This window comes from Bactrocera latifrons, unplaced genomic scaffold, assembly GCF_001853355.1.
Source record: "Bactrocera latifrons isolate USDA-ARS-PBARC rearing strain unplaced genomic scaffold, ASM185335v1 scaffold_260, whole genome shotgun sequence".
Lineage (NCBI taxonomy): Eukaryota > Metazoa > Arthropoda > Insecta > Diptera > Tephritidae > Bactrocera > Bactrocera latifrons.
In genome coordinates this window covers 123,072-145,153 of record NW_017536186.1, presented here as the reverse complement: position 1 = coordinate 145,153, position 22,082 = coordinate 123,072, and the positions used below count along the sequence as shown (strand labels likewise).

Genomic DNA, 22,082 nt, shown 5'->3' with positions numbered 1-22,082 from the left:
CAAATGAGACTTAAAATTGAAGTTATTAAAAAAAACTATCTTTTCTCATCTTTTCATCCCACACATAAAATTTTTTCAAATAAATTTTGTTTTTAGATAAATTTACAAAATATAATTACAATTCTGAATTAAATATTTATTATTTAAAGCACATAAAATTTCAAATTAAGTCTTAAAATTCTTCAAAATAACTTTAAATAAAAATGTAAATATAAAATGTTTGAATAAATTCAAAGGCGGTTATAGTTCTTTGTAATAAATTATTATTTTAAAATTATTATCATTTAATTCATTTCATTTATTATTAGAAATCGCCAAAAATCAAATCAGAATTATTTCTTTTTCATATTTTTTGTCATTTGTTTACATTTTCCAATTGAAAAATTTGAAAATTTAAATAAACCTGTTTATTACTTCATTTAAATTCTCAAATTTTGCAAATTATAAAAAGATAAAAAAATGCAAAAAAATATATGAAACTATAAGTCATGCGTAAAAATCGCCTAAAAAAAAATTAATAACTGTTGTCCCATACCCGCCCCTACAACCTCCACCCCTATCAGCCAAACACACTAATCCTCCGTCTCTGAGATGGAGTAAGTGTGCACTTGGCACATTACATGCTCCGCATATTGCTGCAGCGACAGTTGTTCGCGCAATTGGCGTTGTCCCTCGACAATATCACCCTGCACCGCAATGCAATCGTCCATATGACGCGTACACTTGGCCACGTGATCACCGAAATCACGCATTTTACGTTTGTAGTTGTCGAGACGCGGTTGCAATTGGTGTATTTGTTCGCCGAGAGCTTCGAGTTCGTGCTGAACACCATGAGTACCGGCAACAGAGGATTCAGCGTCAACTGTTTGAGCCACTTCTTGCGCGCTTGCGGTGCCCATTGCACACATAACGGTATCTTTTGCGACATTCGTTGTGTCTTTCTGTGCCCCAGCAACTTCATTGCAGACAGTTTTCGCTTCACATGTGTCTAACTCATACTCCTCTTCCCAACTCTCCTGTGCATTGTCGCGCGATTCAGCGTGGTCGGGCAAACTGCCTGTTGAATCATTTGGGCCCACACGAAACGTGCGATGCTGTGAGCGTCTACGTCGCTTTTGTGCCTGCAACTTCTTAACGCTGGGTTGTGTAAGACTTACCCAGAAACGTGGCGAACCGCGCACCAACTTCGATTGGAATGTATAAACACCAGTTGAGGAATTGCGTGGACTTAACTGTTTGCTGGTATGGCTGCTACTTTTCACCACCGTACGGCTGGAGGATGTCGTGGAGCTGGTCAAACTGCTATTGGACATGCTGCTAAAGAGCACTTTTCCGCTATTGCTCTTTGCGTTTAGTAGTCCGAAGGGATTCTTGCAAAATATAGCCTGTGCATTGCCTTGTAGGCGTTTAACGCAACTGCCTCGAATGTCGCTGCCGCTGTCGTTGCTGCTGTTGCCGTGTCGCGGTTTGGATGCATTGCGTATGTTTTCTAATATGAAATTACGATTTGAGGACTTTATCTCCGGCGTGGAACTGCTTGCTCGTGGCCATCTACTTGAGATGCGTGCCCCAGTCTTATGTTTGCAGCCGCCCAAATCGTCACGCACACTTAACGACCTACGCTCCTCTTGTGGCGGTGTTGTTGTCTTGTTAAGTTTCGGCGGCGGTGGCGATAGTTCGCAATTTCCTGTAGATGGTGTTAGTGAGCGCGAACGTCTCAAATTTAGGGCGGAGGAGTTTCTGCTCGCTTGACGACTGCAGTTATGAGCGTCCTCCTTATCAGCATTTCTAAAACTTCTGCGGTGTGAAGCACCATCATGTTCTTCCTCGGCCACTTCAATCAATTCATGATTTTGCAGTATGCTATCGCCACCCGACTCTCCCAAGGTAGTGTGTGCAGATAAGAATTTCGAATCTGAGGTAGAAGCCGTGAATGTGCTGTGGGAACTGTGCGACTCGTCAGCCCCTTGTTCGGTTATATTTAACGATTGTTCTCTAACCAACTGCTCTATCTGTGCTGGCGTCATTTTATTGCGAATTGTCGTTTCAATTTTATCGAAGATCTCCTCGCTCTCTTTCAGTTGATTATCTTTAATTTTTCGCAATATTGTACGTTCCATTGCATTGAAATGACTATCTGTCTCGTCTATGTCGTCTATGTCGTCTTTGTCAATATCATTGATCGCATAGTCAGCTTCTCCGCCACGTTGCCGCGTGCGTGTTTGTGTTTGCAACTGTAAATTTTCGACGTTCAACAGCAGCTCTTCGAACTCTTCATCGAATTTAGTGAGATCCTCATGTTCGTCGGATTCCAAAAGTTCTCCGAACTCCATATCATCCTTATCAATTAGTCGTATATAATTTTCGGTCTCGCAGTCGGCGTTGAGTGTTGGTGAAGTTGGGGAATGTATGTTTTGCTTAAAGAGCGCATACTGCTCGAACTTGGGTTCACACATTGACTTTAACTCTTTCGCTGTACGTTGTGCTGCTGCTTGTATGGAGGTCGAAGCTTCGTTACTCGACGTTTTGCTCAGCACATTTGTCTTTTTTCGTGGACGTTTTGTTGTTCTGGGTGCAGTATACACTTTACTTGATGCCTCGTTCAATGCTTCGGCGGTTAGTCGTGCGACACGTGTAACATCCGATAAGTTTCTTGTGGTATGGGCATTGTGATCCGATTTGTTTTTTCGGTCATCGGGTGGTAATGCCATACCAGCTTTTGCACGCTCCATAGTTGGTTCTCTGAGCTCGTTAATCAAGATTTTAGCTACTTCCAGCTCTGAAGTGCTTTCGTTGTGGTTTTTCACTGTACAGGCAATAGTACTTTGGTTTACTTCGTCTTTTTTTACATCCTTCTCAACTAAAGCAGTACCAGCTTCATCAATTTTCCTATGCATTCGACCAACAGTAGTGTCAACAGCAATCTCGTCCAACTTATTTTCACGAAAAAACAAATCCTGCTGTGAAGTACTGATATTGTATGTGCGTGCTGATTGCACGCCGTTACTGCCGAATCTGCTCCAGCTCTTCGCGACAGCGAACGCCTTTGGCATATTCAGATCAGCTTCAAATAAAGTGGTTTGTGGCTGTGGGGCTGACAGTCTTCGGCACTTGGGTTTACTTGAGAGTGGCGTCGGTGTCGAAGCCCGTTGGGAGGCTCCTCTATGGACTACGTTAGGCGACACACGCTTGCTTTGTGAAGTCTCGGGATATTTATTTTCAATGGACTGTATATTTTTGGTGTTTGTATTTTCTAAAGTCTTGCTCGCAGCGTGTGTTACGAATGTATTATTCACATATATTTCTGGGCCTGCAGTAAACGCTTCGTTGGTTCCGGATGCTTCAAAGCAATGCATTGTCTCAGCTGTTATGGTAGCGTTTGAAGTTTGCGTCGTGGGCAGCCGCTCAGCTGTCGTTGAACTCGACTTTGTCACATCGTCAATTTGATTGGTTGAACATTCACACACATTTTGAGTTTTACCCTCAAATGGCTCCATTGTCAGCATTAAAGCCGCCTGATTTGCAGATGTTTCGTACTCTTTATGTGCGTGTGCCAGGTCATGTATCGAAAATCGCCTGATTTCAATTTTCTGCAGTTTCATTAGCGTCTCGGATTTCGCAATCTTATTTAAATCCTCATAATCATCACTCATAAGCATGACAGTACCGCTTGAAGAATTCTTTAGAATCACGCTACGGCTATTAAACACTTCTGCGTCGAGGAGCTGCGTTGTAGACTGTGTCAAATCCCCTACAAAGTCGGCTTTTGTGTTCTCCTCTTGTAATTGCGCGGTCGCAGCCAATTTTTCTGTCTCAATATTGCCGTCACCAATGTCATCGTCTGCAGTCACATCCTCAAGTGTATTTGCACTAGCAACAGCTCGCTCTTGTTGTTGTCCATCAATGGCCGACTCGGTATCGCTCAATGAATTCAACTCCTTACCATCAAGAAAGAATATATGATCTTCCCAGAGTTCTTGAAAGACGAGCTTACGGCGAGTGCGTTCCTCGCGCGTCATCAATGAACGGCGTCGCTCCTGATTTTCCGAGTTATCAGAAGTTGTACAGGAGACATAATGTTGATCGTTATAATCAGGGTTTTGTGGTGTGGTGTCAGTAAGTTGATTTATTTTAGCGTCTGATGCATTTTCGTGTGCCATATGATCGCGTGCATTTTCATAGTATAAACAAATTGCACCGTTATTTGAATTTTGGTTTGTAGTGGATTCGGTACACTGATCTGTACCTTCCGCCTGTGATGTGCTAGCTTCATCGGGCCAACGCATAAACTCCCAAATTTCCGTAACGGATATGCTACGACGATCTGCTGAATTCGAGTTTTGTGAATCAGACGCTTCTTCTATATTTACATAAGGCGTTAGGGCGTTCTCCACATTCCTCATTTCCCCTTCAGATTCACGAGCGGAATTGTTGTGTTTCGCCTCCAAAGGGCAATCTCTACCCAATTGTTGAGTCTGCTTTTGAGTATCTTCCATAATGGCACGATCCAGCTCCAATGTGAGATTAGTGCTACTGGCGACTTTGTGCGGCGTGTGTGCATAACTCCAATCCGCCGACTCCTCGGAATAGTTTAGACGCATAATCTTCTCAATAAAACTAGAGTTGGAGGATGTACGATTGAGTGTTTGTGTATACATTGTAGGCGGCAAAGCTATCATAGTGGCATGTTCATCTTCATTGCTGTCCGGTTCAACTTCCTCCACCACCTCCTGTACCGGTTCGAGTTGTGAGGAGAATGGCGGCAACGTTTCCTCAGTGGTGTCTGAGCTGGCATACTCAACATAATCGTACGTCATACCATCCGAACCGGACTGATACATAATACCTGGACAAGTGCCACTGTGCACACGTTCAGTTATACCACCACCCGTGCCATTATAGTCGCATAAATTACGCATACGTACTTGAGTTTGCTGTGCCACCTCCGGCTTTAGGCGTACGACTTTCTCAAAGCAGTACTCGCAGAGATCGACATAACGCGGCGATGAAAAAATCTCCTCGTAAGAGATTGATTTCCGCAACGGCACATATTTCTTTTGCTCTTTGGCACAGGGTATATGCTTGTGATCAGGCTGTGGGTCGCGTTGAGGTGAATTGAAGCCAAAGTGCGACAATGTGCGATAAGGACTGGTTGTGGCTTGTGCTTGCGCCTGGTTTTTACCACTACTACCATCAGCAGTGGCGTGCTTTTTAGGCATATCGAAGCGAGTTTTACGTGGCGTGTTTGCCGATATGCTAGTCGTGTCAGGCGATTCGGTAGTGAACGGTATGTTAAAGATGAGATTATTGTCGTTCGCTGATGGACGGCGCAACGACTCAAAAATGCTGTCGCAAACAGCTGGCGTGCAACAGGCTTGAGACTTCTTATACGGGTTCTCTGCTTCATCTGTATCGGTGGTGGTGACCACGGACACGGTATTGGCTTTCTCATAGACTTGCTCGTAGACGGGCGCGTAGTTGTCACAGTACACCGCACACAAATCTGTCGTTGGACGTCCTAACAAGTGACCGAATGTCTGTTCGAAATTTGGCAAAGTAACGATACCGACGGTAGGCGCCGTAAGCTGATAGTGTTGGTGTTGGTGTACACTATGGTGATGTGTATGCGCACAACCAGCACCAACGCCGGGATTGTTATTGTTATTATTATTGGAATCTATGTAACAAAACTGCGGTTGCCTAGTTATGGCCTCGGCTGCGTTAGGACGCGGCTCAGCTGGTTGTATAGGACGAAACCTCATCGACTCTACTTGCACATGTTGTTTCATATTACCCCCCAAAAACTCATGACATTGTGTAGCAACTGTCTTGCCACCACTATCACCAACGCGGCCCCCTAAACGCTTATCAATGTCACTACTCTTTGTCGGCGTATGGCTTCTATTTTGGACCTGCCTATTTGTACACTCTAACAGTTCATAATCTTGCGGTTGTAATTTGTGCTTTTGTCGCTGAAATAACGTGTCATTTTTGAGTTCGGCTATTAGCGCCGGATTGCGTTTGAAGTTGCTGTTGCTCTTATTGTTATTGCCGCAAAAGATATTCTCTTTGTTGGCTTGATAGATTCGCTGTGCGGTCGACTCAACTATGCTAACATTCATATTAGTCGCATTGAAATCATCATTCGCATGCGTACGAAACTGATTGTTGTTGTTGTTATTTCTGTTGCTATTAATGTTAACGTTGTTGTTTATAGCCAAATTTTTGCATGCATTCGCAATTTCGATGTACTTTTCATATTGATCAAGCTTTGCATATCCCTCTTCTTCAGCAAAATTATCAGCGGTTTCTATGGCTAAGAAGCGGTTAGGGATTGATAAAGTAAGTTAAAGTTTAAAGCCAAAGAGGAAAATATACTATAAGTATTATATTATACCAATACTATAATAGTATATATAATATAAATGTAAGGCTTAGAAGTGCACTTGAACTTGAAGTATTTTTTTTGTTTTTTTTTTTGTTTGTAAACTGTAATAATTGCAAAGTATAAGGATTGAGGGTGTTTGCAACCGCCATGGTAAAACTTATTTTATTTTGCTGATTTTCATTTATATTTTTAATTTTTCGTAATCGAGTTTTTAAAATATTTTACTTAAAAATGTGTTATTTTTTTATTTAACTTTCAGTAAAAAAAAATGTGGTAACCCTGTATAAATTAAAAATTTGTAATTTAAAAAGTATAATCGTCAGTCTATCGAAAGGAATAAGTATTATTTTMTACTGTGATATCGAACGTACAGCGCCAGGAGAAGGCGAACCCACGTGACGGCGGAGCAGATGTTCCATTACCCGACCATGAAGAAGTCGGGGCTGATGGATTACCGGCCGAGCTATTCAAACGCTTCGGCGAAGAACTGATAAGGAGCATGCATCAGCTTGCTATGCCCAATTCATAAAAAGGGAGACCCCATAATCTGCGCCAACTACCGTGGAATAAGCCTCCTCAACATCGCGTATAAGGTTCTATCGAGCGCATTTTGTGAAAGATTACAGTCCACCGTCAACAAAATGATTGGACCTTATCAGTGTGGCTTTAGACCTGGTAAATCAACAACGCACCAGATATTCACCATGCGCCAAATCTTGGAAAAGACCAGTGAAAGAAGAATCGCCACACACCACCTCTTCCTTCATCGATTTCAAAGCTGCTTTCAACAGCAAGAAAAGGAACTGCTTTTATGCCGCGATGTCTGAACTTAGTATCCCCGAAAAATTAATACGGCTATGTAAACTGACGTTGAGCAACACCAAAAGCTCCATAAGGATCGGGAAGGACCTTTCCGAGGAGTTTGACACCCAACTAGGTTTCAGACAAGGCGACTCCCTATCGTGCGACTTCTTCAATCTGCTGCTGGAGAAAATAATTCGAGCTGCAGAACTTAAGGCGTTAGGGGTAGTCAGAATTTTCAAAAAAAAAATTTTTTTTTTGCATTTTTAACGCAATATCTTAAAAGCCTTTAAATCCAACACAGGATAACTCTTGCCAACAGGTGCTACTATGGACTGAGTAGGCAAAGTTCTCTCTCGACGAACAAAAACCAAACTCTATAAGTAATTCATAATTCCCGTCCTCCTATATGATGCAGAGGCCTGGACGATGACAACAACTGATGAGTCGACGTTGCGAGTTTTCGAGAGAAAAGTTCTGCCGAAGATTTATCGTCCTTTGCACGTTGGCCACTTCGAATTTTGCATTCGATGGAACGATAAGCTGTATGAGATATAATACGACATTGACACGTTGCGAAAACAAGAAACGACTGGCGCGCCGTTGTTACCTCGGCTATAATCGCGTAAGCGGTGTCTACGCCAGTAAAGAAGAAGAAGAAGATATCGAAGTGCTATATGTACATATGTATGTAGTTTAAGATTTTTTAAGGACAATTATTTTGGTTTATAAAAATTCGTATTGTTATTCTTTTGTTAATACATATTTATATAATATAATCTGTCTCTTATACACATCTAGATGTGTATAAGAGACAGGTCTACGCCAGTAAAGAAGAAGAAGAAGATATCGAAGTGCTATATGTACATATGTATGTAGTTTAAGATTTTTTAAGGACAATTATTTTGGTTTATAAAAATTCGTATTGTTATTCTTTTGTTAATACATATTTATATAATATAATATGTTGTTTAGAAGAAAATAAAAAGTACTATAATACTAAAAAATTAGTTCTCAAAAAATATTATTCATTTTGACATGAATCTTATGCAACAGGTGAGCTGAAAAGTTCGTAGGCTGATCCATATTATTTTTAGTTGCCTCTTACCTTTAAAATATACGTGTACAAATTTGACAGCTCTCGGTCCATTACTTTATGAGATATAGCATTTCGGGTGAAGCAACTTGTGTTATTTTACAAAAATGAATCAAAAGGAATTTCGTATATTGATAAAGTATTGTTTCTTGATGGGAAAAATAGATTGATCAACTTTATTTGAACTCTACACCAGGGTAATAACCCATTGAAAAGAGGTTTGCTAAGTTTGAACGAGGCGAAATAAGCACATATGAACGTAGTGGACTCCCTAAATAGGCTGTAACCGACGTAAGCATAAAAAAAATTACCAAAATAATTTCGTATATCCATAAAGTGAAGTTGGATATATTGTGAATGAATATTTGGACATGCGAAAGCCTGTGCAACGAATTGCTTATTCTGAGGAGTTCTTTAATCGTAAAAGAACTGAATTTTTGCGTCGATATGTGACAATGAATGAAGCAGGTCTCCAGCATTTCACGCTGGTGTCCAATCGACAATCTGTTTATTATAAGCCGTGAAAGCTATGCAAAAGTCGGCTGACAAGGTTGTGGCATCAGTGTTTTGGGATGCACGTGGTATAATATTCATCGACTATCGCATCTACCTTATTTTCCAGATCTATTCTACAGTGACTATTTCCTATTCTCAGACATCAAGCAAATGCTTGCCTGGGGAGGTAATCGCAGAAGCTGAGGCTTATATAAAAATGGTATTGAAATTTTTTCGACGGTTATAATAGTTGTATCGTCCTCTAAGATAACTTCGTCTTTTTTATTGGCGTACATACCCTTTGCGCGGTTATAGCCGAATTTACAACAGCCCCCAGCCCCAGCTGTTCTTCCTTTTCGCCAAGATAACTATATTTTATAATAAAATAAAATTTTATCAAAAAGAGAAATAATAAAAATTCTATGTTAGCCTACGAACTTTTCAGTCCCATTATATTTGTTCTAAAAAATACCTATCATTGTAAAAAAACTCAACTTCATAACAGCTCCAAAAGTTTTATTAATTACCAAAACAGGATTACCACCATTTTTATTATTATCTAATTATCTTTTAAGTAATTTTGTCGGTAAATTTAAATTTAAAGTAAAACAGGAATTTTCGTTCAATACACCGTTATTACCATGGCCCACACCCAAGTATTCAAAAAGAAAATCTATATTTTTAGCTAAAAGAAGTAATTTTTCTAAAGATTTTAACAATCATTTTGATTTTAGATAATCTTTAAATTATTTTTTAATGGTAATTGTCAACTAACTATCTAAAAGACCAAGGTTGTTAAAAATATAGAATTGGTTCCTACGTACATTAGTAGAAAAGTTATATTTATATATAATATTGACTAAGGTTAGCTAAATTAGAACAGCGCTACACTTCGCCAGCTTGGCAAATTCAACAATTTAATTGGATTAAAAGTTACAATTTTTAGAAGTAAATAGTCTGCAGGGTATATTAATGAAATATATAGTGTAAATAGGGAAAGAGTCGAGTTTAGTTGCAGTAGTGGTTAGGGAGATAGTATACATACTTAGTATTTAATAATAATAGCAGGTGCTTTGTAAGAGTAAGTAAATGTATATGGCATTTTACAGTATGTTCAAAAGTGAATTGGATTTGCGGCGGCACACCAAAAGTTAACCATAAATGTTTGGTTTCAAATACGTATAATTTTTATGAGGTTAAGGATTAATTCAACACCATTAAATGTAAGTTCGTGTAAATGTTTGGAGCGATTCACTTCACAGAAGTGATTTATATTTACAAACGCAGAGGTTAGGTTGGTGGTAAAATTGATGACCTGACGATTTTATATTAATATTTATTATTGCACCTACACATATGTTTGGTATGTATTTGTCAAGGGGTTAGGATGTTCTACAACAAAAAGTAGATACGAGCATTTTCGTGTTGCTCGGTTTTGGTTAAAAAAAACGCACAGAAATATTTATTACCTCGGCCCGTAGGCGGTTTACGATTCACAGCCGTATGAGAACGTTCGCCGTTTAAGAAACTAAGAGTTGCTAAAAGAATATACATACATATGCAAGTAATTTAAAAAAAGTTTATTTTCGAATATAAGATAATTTGGTAAATAAAAAAATAGAAAATAAAAAATTTGTGATAACTTTAAGGTTTTTTTAATAGCAAATACAATATGTGGTAGGTAAATGGGTTTTTTGTGCTAATATTCGTTAATAAATTTAAAAACTTTAATTTTTTATTTTTATAAAAATGTACATAGTTAGATGTTTACTATTTTGCGATAATAATAATGCATACTTTTTTCCATACACTAAAGAGCACAAAAAAGCACGTCCTGCATGCTATTGCTATTTGTGCTGTTCAAGTTGCATTTTTTTTTAATTTGTGCAATTTATTATAATAAAAATGTGCAAACAGTTTAAAAGAATTGTCGAGATGCGTCGAAGGAGTGGTGTATGTGCGCCTAAGTTAACTAACAGCTGCAGCGCCGACTAAAGTAAATTTAAATAATAACAAAAAAATATGCATACAAATACAACAAACAAAATAACTAAAAAATCATGTAAAAACAAAGTAAAATCATATAACCCAGGCGACGCTAAAAGGTGGCGGGAGCGTTGAGGGTTGGCACGTTAAGGGGCACACCTAGTGTGAAATTTTTTTCATATTTCGATAGTTTATACCTTTAAATATAACATACTAAAATTTCAAATCGATATCTGAAACAGTTTTTGAGTTACGGCCATATAAGGGTAGCCGCTCGGCAGTTAGATAACAATCACTTTATCTTTAAACGCGTTTTTCTCGAAACAGCATTTTTGAATTTGCTGCAGTGATTACTCGGAGACAAATGATCCGATCGCCGACCCTCCAGTGTTTTGATCTAATCAAAAATCGAATTTTGGCAGGCCAAAAACGGCCATAATTTTGGGTAAAATTTAACTTTTCTTTCAACATACCGCCATTTTGTCAATTTTTTTTTCTTTTTTTTTATTAGCTCGAGGGTCATCGTACAGACAATTTATTTTAGCTTAACGAGAATTTTTATTTTTTAGGTTTATCAACAGAGAAGGCTGCAATCCTGGCAGCAGTGGAGGACTTTCCTTTTTTGGCGCCGACGGAGATCGGTTGTCATTTCAAAAATATTTAATATTTTCTTTCAAAAAATTTTTTGTGTACTTTTAAAATATGTATAAATATACCTTCAAAATTTTAAAACGATTGATTGGCTAGGTTTGTTTTATTTTTTTTTTTTGATTCCAAAAAATGCCTTTTTTTACGCACACTAGGTGTACTCCTTAAATCCTAAAAGTATTAATTACAGATAAAGAGCAGGATTGCTAATAAAAAGTTGGTTGGTTAAAAAATATTCAGTTTAAAAAATTTTAGAAAATATGTATTTTAGAAAATAGTCAAATTCCCAGCATAAATAGCAAGTATTATTAAAAAAAAAACACATATAATGCAATTTTTGAAGCATTGGTATAAAAAGAGTCAGCCGCAAAAAAATATAATTATTTGTTCAATTAGAAAAGGCTTGATTTTCCCACAATAGGTAATTAAAAATATAAACTATGATATATGCACTAACACGCATTTTCATTAGTAAAGAAAAAACTTTAACAGCTAGGAAAACAACAAATAACGAGCACACTAAACAATTTTCGAAAATAAAGTTTTGTTAGAAAAAAATGTGTTATGACAAAAGTGGAAATTTAATTTGTAATTATTATCGTTTCCAGCAGTTTGGTTTACTGCCAGTAGATGCAACCAAGTTAGATATTATTTTAAGTATTATTATTGTTTTTTTTTTTTTTTGCAATTTTTTTTTTTTTTTTTTTTTTTTTTTTTTTTTTTTTTTTTTTTTTTGCAATATACAATTCGCAATGTGAGCATGTTGAATTATGTGTATGCGTGTAACTACAAAAATTTTTACCAATTATTGTGTATGTTGCGTGATAAGTATAATTCTTATGTATACAAAATGAAAAAATGTGTGATTTGAGGTTAAGAAAACTTCGAAAAGGGGTATATATTTGTATGCATATGAGGCATTTGTAAATGGCACTATTTATGGCATATGATGAAAAACGCATCATTTTCAGTTTCAAGTGTGGACGATGGAGTAATATATACTTAGCATAAGTTTTTGAAAAAGAACCACACAATTTGCAGTACAATAAATATCATTTTTTCCCCTTTTAACTTGTTTTTAAAAAATATTCAAATATTGTACACATTTCTAAGTCAATTATAGTTTCGTAAATGTAAAACAAAGTTAACTTAAAAGTTAAATTTTATTGTTTAATTACTTTGGACATAACCTACTAAGCATAATCACTACAAAATTTATTTGTAACTATTATTTTTCGTTTCATTTGCTTCATATAAACATTAACCAATCGTGATAATAATGTTGATTAAAATTTTTTTGAGTCCTACTGCTCATCTAATGCGTTACAAAACCAAAATCTTTCACACTTTTTAACTGAAAATGTTGCTTATTTGCATTGCGACAGTGAACTAAACGCCTACCAAACTCACTAAGCGAATGTTGAAAGGTAAATTAATATTTTTTTTTTTGGGTTTCATCTTCGAGTTAGCACTCACCTCAGCGGGGTTCGCCTGTACAATGGTTTAAGTTTCGACATTTCTGTCAGTTAAAAATTCAAACGTATATTTGTTGTTGAGCTGTATTGTTAGGTTGTATTATTTTAGTTTTTTTTTTTTTTTTTTTTTTTTTTTTTTTTTTTTTTTTTTTTTTTTTTTTTTTTTTTTTTTTTTTTTTTTTTTGCGTTGTGCCGGAAAATATTAGGTAATTATTGCACTAATATTTAGTAGTAGAAAAACCTAATACAAAACATTACAGTGGCGGTAGTAGTAGATTGTGGTCCTATAAACGCGTTATCGATGTTGGTTTTGTTGTTGTGGTTGTTGATGATGATAGTTATATAAAGCTAGCGATAAAATATAGCATCGCCATAAACACAATCATACGCAAGGCGGTAGTAGCTGAATATGGGGTTCAATAACTGGACTTGGAGCTGCATCYCGTCGATTTTTCCTGACGCACTGACTTAACTCTCACGCATTTTACAGACTGTACGCACATGATTGATTTTACAATGGAAAACTAATTGACTAGCTAAGAATTAACTAACAATTTCGACTAGGCTAATTGGACTGACTTCATTAGACTAACGGACTACTGTGCGAAATTTACACATACATATGCAGGTGGCCAGCTTCTCTTTTTGCTCATTTGTAAAATTTTATTGGGGGAAAACAAAAAATTAAATTTTAATGGCTTACAATAAAAAAAAAGATTCCCCATTTTAATTTAATAATTACAAAATTTTTGCATTATAAAAGTATTATTGTAGTTTCCGGAATTACTTTTTTTACACAAAATAAAAAATTTATGTTTTACCGAATTTTTTCTATTTTAGAGTAATTTTTATTTTACCAATTCACTTTTTCTTGAAGCTGGCTACAAAATATAACAGGCAAGGGGAATAGAAGAGGAAGATAAAAATTTTGATTTATGTAGTTAAACGAATTTTCAAAAATTCTAATTCATTCGTATAACATATGTATGAGGAAAGTTTTGAAAACGAAAATATGAAAAATTTAAAAATTCTAAAAATGTTTTGCACAGCGGAAATAAAACGAGAAAAATTTTTTATGAAAATATTTAAAAATATTTTACAAATTATAACTGATATAACGTTTTTAAACATCACGTAAAAACGGATTTTCAACAAAAAAAAAAGTTCCAGAAGAATTATTTCTCAAAAAAAAAAAGCCTTTAGACGAAAAAAATTAACAACTGCAGCTGCACACAAAACTTAAACTAACCAAAACCTTGTGCCAATAGAAATCTTGGGTAGAAATTTTGAAAAATAAATTTAGATAGAAATGAAAGTTCTGTATGAAAAGTGCCAGTATAGATTGGAAGTAGATAGAGAACAAGAGAGTGTGTTATCGCAATAGCAGTAGTAGCTGAAGTACGAAGTATGCATAAAGTTGTTTGGTTGTTAAATAGTAGTAGAGGAGAAGTAGTAGAAAGAGTAGCAGAAGTGGTAGTAGTAGTAGTAGTAGAAAATAATAAATCACTTAATACACGCCGTACAACATGTTGGGCCTGTTTGCAAACGAATTGAAACATGAGTTTAAAATAGTTTTGTTTGTAATTTATGAAAATAAGAAATGTAAGATTTTATAAGTTTAGTTAAGTTAAGTAAGATTAGCGTTTAGAGGAGATAGATAGTCAGTTTTAAATGTAATAATTTGTTAAATAGTTGTTGCAGTAATATTTGCTTGCGCATTACAGAAATGTGACGGATACGCTATCCAGTACGGGTAATATTTTCTTTCTAACAACTAATAAATCATTATGTGTGTTAACAAAAGTTAAAAACAAGTAGTATAAAATTAATGGAGTTTAATTTGCGTTTTATATTGTAGCACAAAGTGGTATAAAATATTTTGGTTTTTTGTTGGTATTAAAGAAGGGAAAGAGAAAGTAAAATTGTAAAAATAAATTAAAAAGTGAAATAATACCAAAAAAATAGCTAAAAATAATACTTAAAAATTTAATTTTGGTAAGCGGCAACTACATACATAAAATAAAGATATAACAATACATAAAAGTTCTAATAATAAATATATAAGTATATAAAGTTATAAAATAGCCAACGAACAAAAAGGTTTAATTTTGTTGTTTGCATTTTTTCTGGCTGTCTCACACCATTTCAGCCTAATCAAAATTAATTAATCAAAATTTCTAAGCAAAAAATTAGGCATAAATTGAATGTAAAGAATTGTTTATATTTAAATAAACAGCTGGCGCAATGCGGATAAAAACTAAATAGAAAAATAGTTTAAGAAATTCAACATTTTGAAAGACGAACTTAAAAATGCAATTATTGACTATATAAAACAAACAATACAATTATAAGCAATATGTAACTACTAAAATACTTGAACAAATCAATATATGTATATATTTTTATATCAACAATCATATGTTTAATGAAAGAAACAAACAAGGAATATAGGAAAAATCTGAACATACGCAGGTATATTATGTAAATAGAATATAAAGCAAATTTTCAGACAATAACAAAACGCTGTTATAAGTTTAATGATTGCGAAGTAAAATTGCTCCACGCGCAGTTTTGAAAATATAACAATCAGGGGTGTTGTGGAATCTGATAGTTGTCGGAATCAGAGTTGAAACTGATCAAAAAAAGCAGTAGGTGTCATGAATTCAGATATTATTGGTTTCATATTCGTAACAGAATTTGTATCGGTTCTCGGTGTCACGGAAACCAATTTTATCGGGTTTGCTGTCAGAAACAAGAAGATAGTCGCACACAGATTTGAAATGTAAGTTAATAAATCGAGTTATTTTATTATTACGAATTAATTTACTTTTATTCCTATAGGAGAAAACATAAAACAAAAAATGTCTTAATTATAGAGTTTTGGAAAAAATGGTGTTTAAGGGGCCTGCTTTAGAGGCTTAAAAAATCGATTTTGTTGAGGTTTTGTTTGGGAGGGAAATAAATAATTGATTAAAGCGAAATTTCTAGGGTTTAAAGTTATATATTTAAACACCATCCGCACATTTTTTTGATACGAAGTCTTTTACATTTTGCCTTTGGGAAGCAATTGTCAGATGCTTTTCGCATGAGCATATGCCACAGCGGGCAGGATGCAGGTCGAGATTTCTATCGGAAACAAAAACTTCAAAGGGATTCATATTATTTAATAACTTATGTTCAAATTAAACTATGAAAACAGTGTAAAATTATAAAAAAAATTGAAAATTTTAAAAAAAAAAAACTGATTTTATTCTGAAAAATTTTTACTTTAAATATATGTAAATATGGATTCCACAACACCCCTGAATATTTCAATGTTTTTCAGTGTTTACGAACGAAACTTATGCAGGTATGTAAATAAAAATGGAAAAACTGTTTGATTGGACTTACCATCGCTCAATACTACTTCGGCTTGGCTTGGAATTGGCGCTTGTTGGGTTTCTATTCTCATCACTTGGTGTTCTAGAAAAAAGTAATGGAAGTTTTTGTTATTTTGTTAGACGTTTAAGTGTTTTTGATGATCACTATTACTATACTATGTCTAAATGAAAAGAATGAACTAAAACTTAAGTACACTACCATAGCCCAAAAAATATGATTCAACTGGTAGAAAAAGTCAACTGACTTTTTCCCCGCGTTATAAGCCAAAGCGCCGCGGCATTGGGTAGGTCATTTGAATCAATTTATATTTGAAACTTCAAAAATGCAATTTTCGAATCGTATGAACATGATACTCGGAAATTGCTACGGAAGATAGGTACTTTATTGACATGCCTTATGTATGATTTCATAAAATGTTTTTATTATGGTATATGGAGCGCGGATTCCTAGTATCATCGTCACCGTACTAAAATAATATATTATTTTATGCATTTTTTTATTCACACAAATACATGTTTCATAAATTCCTTTGGGACATACAAATTATAGAAATACACAAATGATAAAATTAAAACTAATATTTAGTTTTAGACCTACCTACATATAAAAATATATAGTTATATACATTATTACAATTTTAACATGATTCAGAAGCATTATAGTATTTCTAGCAGCTAACGAAACACTCTCAAGGCCGTTTTTGTTGTTGTAACAGCAGAATTCTGCCGAGTTGACCGGATACAGATCTGAGTCCGTTTCGGGTACATAAACCCAAGTCTCATGGGAACGTTTCCTCAATGTCTGGTTAGCAGCCTTGGGTCAATTAACAGATAGAGCTGACTATTTTGTGAACTTGCCTGTTATTGTGCCTTTAGCAAAAGTGTTTGGGGACACTGCTGAAGTAATGCTTCTTCAATCCGAATACTTTCACCGGATTATCATTAATCCGCAAATCTTTCATTCATTTGTACAGTCAAAGTTTTATTTTTTTCCTAAATTTCACTATTGGCATGTTAGTAACTAACAGCGTAGTAGCCTAACAATGGCCTGGCCATTATTTTCTCTCCATTTTTAGCATTTCCAATATTCTCGTAATGGCACTTCTTAGAACTCACCTGAAACATCTTCTGGCTCTGATTGACTAACTGCGGCAGTTGCGATTGTTATTTGTTTCGTCTGTGGTGGTGCTGAGATTGGCATCGAACTCAGTGGCTCCGATTCGGAGAAATCAGTATCGGTATCTATGCAGGGAGGAAGCAATGAATATTCATAGTACATGGAAAGCCAGAATAATTTTCTCAGAGATGCACTTACATTCACCATGAATGCTCTTCTTTTTACGCTCCACCGTGCGTTTGTACTCGTTCAACTCATCATCGGTGACATTATCGAATGGATTTTTAGCATATGGTGCCTTATAAACAGCTGCATTATGTTGATAGCCACGTTGTATGATACCCTTAGAGGCTGCGCCCATTAACACAACATGATCACCGGCCGATGAAACGGTCGCATCCTTAATACGATTGGCCTCATCCCATGTAACACCCTCGAGGATGTGTGATTGTGGACCGGCGGATATTTTATCAGCCCGACGATTGTCTTTGATCTAGAGTAAGAAAAAAGTTTTAATTGTATAATTTCTTGTAGTTACCTCTTATAATTGCAATGTCTTACTTGTTGTTGCAAGCGTCTGAACTCTTTTGGATTTGTTCCCGCTGGCACAAATTGCAAGGGATCTTCGATGCGTACCGGTGTCGAGTGTGTTGGTGAACCTTCGGCTACCCACTAACAACGGCAACATTGTTTGTGGTGACAAATATAGCGAAGAACAGGTGATGATAGGGATCGGAGGCATTTTGGATTTGGTTAGAATGGTGGTCGAGAATTTTTCATATTATGCACAAAGGGCGTATACGGAAATGGTAAATCAAATTACATTTGGGAATAAGCCGCCATTTGAGTATTTTAGATTTGATACGAATTTGAGGCAGCGTAATGTGGCGTTCATTTGCAGTTTGAAAAAAGATATGCAATGAAAGTAGAAAGAGAAAGAAAATATTGGTAAATTTTTAACAAATTTTTTTTTTACTATAACTAATTAAATTTCACTTTTTACTTTATATGACTTAGTTGTTTAGGAAAACATAAACTATAATTACCGCATTCACAGTTCTTAAGTATATATTGAATAGCGTAATTTTTGAAAATTTAAGCGGTGAATCTCTCAAATACACATATAAATATGTATGTAAATGTTTGTATATTTGTTAGTTATAAAAGTTTTACTTGGATCGTGCTTAAACATATGTATGTTTAATTTATATAACTTCAAAAATGAAAAATATATAACTATATATTTGTAGTATGTACATAATATATATAAAAATTGCGGTTAGTTATGAGTATAATTAATGTGAGTACATATCTCTTCCACTGAAAAATATATACATAATAATCAAATAATAATAATTAAATAAAATCACAAAACATAAATAAATAAGTAAATATAATAGTGAGTTGAAAATGAATTGTTAATAAAAAAAAATTTTAATAAATAATAACAAAGAAAATAATAATAAAAATATAATATTTTTACATGATTGAAAATTTGTATGTAACATTTCTAAAAATATTCGTATTAATAAGAATATTGTTACTATTATAACTTATTTATTAGTGATGTTACATGACACTTAGATTTAATATTATTTTTTCGTTATTAAAAAACATTCTCTCACAAAGCAAAGCAATTTATACAAAATAATATATACTATAAGAGTAAAAAATAAAGAAAACAAAGAAATATTAAAAAAAGAAAAATAAAATATAACAAAAATAGCTCAATGCTCGTTACAAACTGACAAAGCGTCTATATACAATGATTAAACTTGATTGATATGGCGAACAAAAAGTTTTGAATATTGAATCATCATGACACTCCGTTTATTTGTGATACAGTTCCTTCGGTAGAACCCCCTTGATTCATGCGCTCCTCACTTTTTGGCGTAACGCATTAAATAAAAAATGCTTGTTCAACTATGTGAATGATAAAAAGTTAATCATGCAAACGTGCAACAAAACAATATAAAAATAATTATTAAGACGGCAAAAAAGAATAAAAAGAAACAAAAAGTATGCCAAGCATTTTTTTCTAACGATTATTAAGACGCAAGAAAATATATATAAGAAATTTTTAATGTAAGTGTGATTTTAATGTGAGACTTTTGACAAGAAACTTAAAAGACTTCTTTGGAACACTTTCCATTGCAACAAGATTTGTGTATAATATAATATTATATTTTTATTACTTTATGCATATACTTTTAAATGTAATTATTTATATTTTTATATTATATACTAATTTATTATTTTTTTTTTAATATTTAAAACACATTTCCAAAGGCTTTCTAGAAAAAAACATTTCTTGCGTGCCAACAATCGATATTATTACATACAAAAAATTATTAACAAGTATTTTTATAATATTTTAATATATACATATGTATATTAATTAGTACAGTATGTTAGACAAAAAACTCAAAATTTCATTGGGATTATACACAAAAATATGTACTTTTTTTTAAATGTTCTTAAAGTATTTAAGTTACAAATATTATTAAAGTACAATGCGTTAATGGGTTAACATTTTCTTTCTCTTTCTATATTTTTTGTTCTTTTCAATGCTGCTTGCATTGCACGTGTGATTACTTTTGATTTTTTTTTTACATTTTTATTTAATAAAAAAACACATTTCCGTATCCTCTTATCAATTTGTGGATATAACTGCATTACGCTGCCCAACAGCGATTCCCAGTAGAAAAGCGAAAAAGCGTCGTCAATACAAGACTATTAGCAGCCGCGCTTCAAGCAAAAGTCCTCACAAGTAATTAATTACTCAAGCGAAGTTAAAGGGAATATATTTTGTGTCAATGCATCAATAGTTAATTTGGTATTCTAAGTTAGTTTAGTTTTAGTAGGGCATGTAGTAATTAATGTAGTAATTAAAAAGATAATTTTTTTTATTGGTTTATTTTCATTTAAATATATTATTATGTATTTCACTTGCTTTGCTTTAACTGTACCACAAACACATTGGAAAGCATTTACTTAGCTAATAATGTGTGATTCATATTTTTTGTAATTTTCTTGCATTAAATTAAAATTACTTATTTCATTGTAGTACTGCAAAATTAATCAAGTAATTTTATTATGAATGGTTATCCGTAAACTGTGTTATATTGTTCATATAAGGTTATAGTAAGATAGGCGGGAGCTTTTAGTAGCTGACACCAGGATGCGAGAATGGACCGTAATTATTTTACAATTACATCTGTATAAAGACTGCATTTTAATAATAATATTAATATGGCAATTCTTCTAAAAATTACCTAATATAATAAGAAATATATGTATGTATAAAAATAGATTGTAATCCAATTAGTTTTTTAGTCATTAAAATATGCACACATATTTTTCGGTCACATTTCACAATAATTTGTGCTATTTGGAAAACTATTCTGCAGCTTTATTTATTTGATTGTAGTTTTTAAAGTTCAATGCGCTTTTCTAACCTAAAAAATGCTTGCTAGGAAAATCTAAAGGAGTTTGAAGCTAAGCAAAAATTGTAAATGGAATGTCGTGTGGTGTTGAAAATTAAATAAAATAGAAACATATTAATAAAAAATAATAATATTATAATAGAAAATAAAAAACCTTGTCACAAAATAAAATAATTAAAGGAAAAATTCATATCGGAATTAATTTTTAAGTAAGTTTTAAATATACTCATATGTATAAGTGCGTATCAAAGAGAACTTAATCATGTGAAAAACTAAAACAAAAGAGTTAAAAAGATATCAAAATTATATATAAGCATAAATCATTATTGCAACTATATCAAATAAAAAGTAAAAGAAGCTAATACAAATATTAAACTACTTTGTAAATAATAATTCTCTAAATCAATACAATTAAATATATAAAATTACTATACTTAGTTCATTTTCAATGCAACAGCTAAATATAGTCCTTTTTTCAAATTAATTGAGTCTTTTCGACTAGTTTAAAATCATACTCTTAAAACTTGTATGGCAGTTTTTTCAAAGTATACTGCATGAAAAATAAAAACATTTATTAAAAATGCAGAAAAGCAGAATAAACATTAAAGTATATGTGCACGTAATAATCATTTTGTAAGCATCGGCTCAATTTTATAAAATGTTCAATGTGAGTTCGCATTAAAATGTTATAAATAAAAACGTAAACATATAACGACTTTACGTTTAGGTATTTGGTTAAGACAAACAGTTCCTATATATCTTTTACTAATAAATCAAAATATTGAGCGGCGGCAGCAATGTTTTAGCAGTATTTGTTTTTCTATAAAAGCTACATTTATAAATCATATTTAAATGTTGATAAGAGCTAATTAGTAAAATTTATAACCCCAAAAATATTTGTCCTACATTTTGTATAAGAATTAGTTTCGTTATTTCATTAATATTCTTATAATAATTAGGTTTCTTCTTTTTTGGTACGGTTGGTTAGTGGGGCGCTTTTGATTTTGGGTTTTTTATTTAAGGTTTTCATAGCATTTTTATTTCAGTTTAGTTCTGACTTGCTTCAGATTTATCTTCAAAAGTAATAATCTCTACCTTTGTAATCTTCTTGGGATCGGGCGTGCCAGTTTCCAGTACCTCAACCTTCTGGTAGACATTTGGCGAGTTAAGCCATCGGCTACGATCACCGCCCTTGCGCAGGTCACCTTTCTTCCAGATGCTAAAAATAAAAAATATAACAAATCATTAAG

General features: G+C 33.8%; 1 protein-coding gene across 11 annotated transcripts in view; it reads right to left on the bottom strand.

Moving 5' to 3' along the window:
• The window catches only part of LOC108969670 (protein hu-li tai shao), a 92,272-nt gene that overhangs the window by 9,784 nt on the left and 60,406 nt on the right, over positions 1-22,082 (bottom strand). For 4 of the 11 annotated variants that reach the window (XM_018934530.1, XM_018934532.1, XM_018934531.1 and 1 more), the window contains 6 exons: positions 21,928-22,051; positions 17,948-18,058; positions 17,585-17,879; positions 17,386-17,511; positions 16,280-16,351; positions 539-6,316 (listed from right to left, as the gene is read on the bottom strand). In XM_018934530.1, coding sequence (XP_018790075.1) covers positions 573-6,316; positions 16,280-16,351; positions 17,386-17,511; positions 17,585-17,879; positions 17,948-18,058; positions 21,928-22,051 — 6,472 coding nt within the window. In that variant the 3' untranslated portion in view covers positions 539-572. Of the gene's footprint in view, positions 1-538; positions 6,317-10,249; positions 10,319-14,103; positions 14,664-16,279; positions 16,352-17,385; positions 17,512-17,584; positions 17,880-17,947; positions 18,059-21,927; positions 22,052-22,082 lie in introns of those variants that run through there. The other 7 variants (XM_018934539.1, XM_018934540.1, XM_018934535.1 and 4 more) reach the window with 3 other exon arrangements.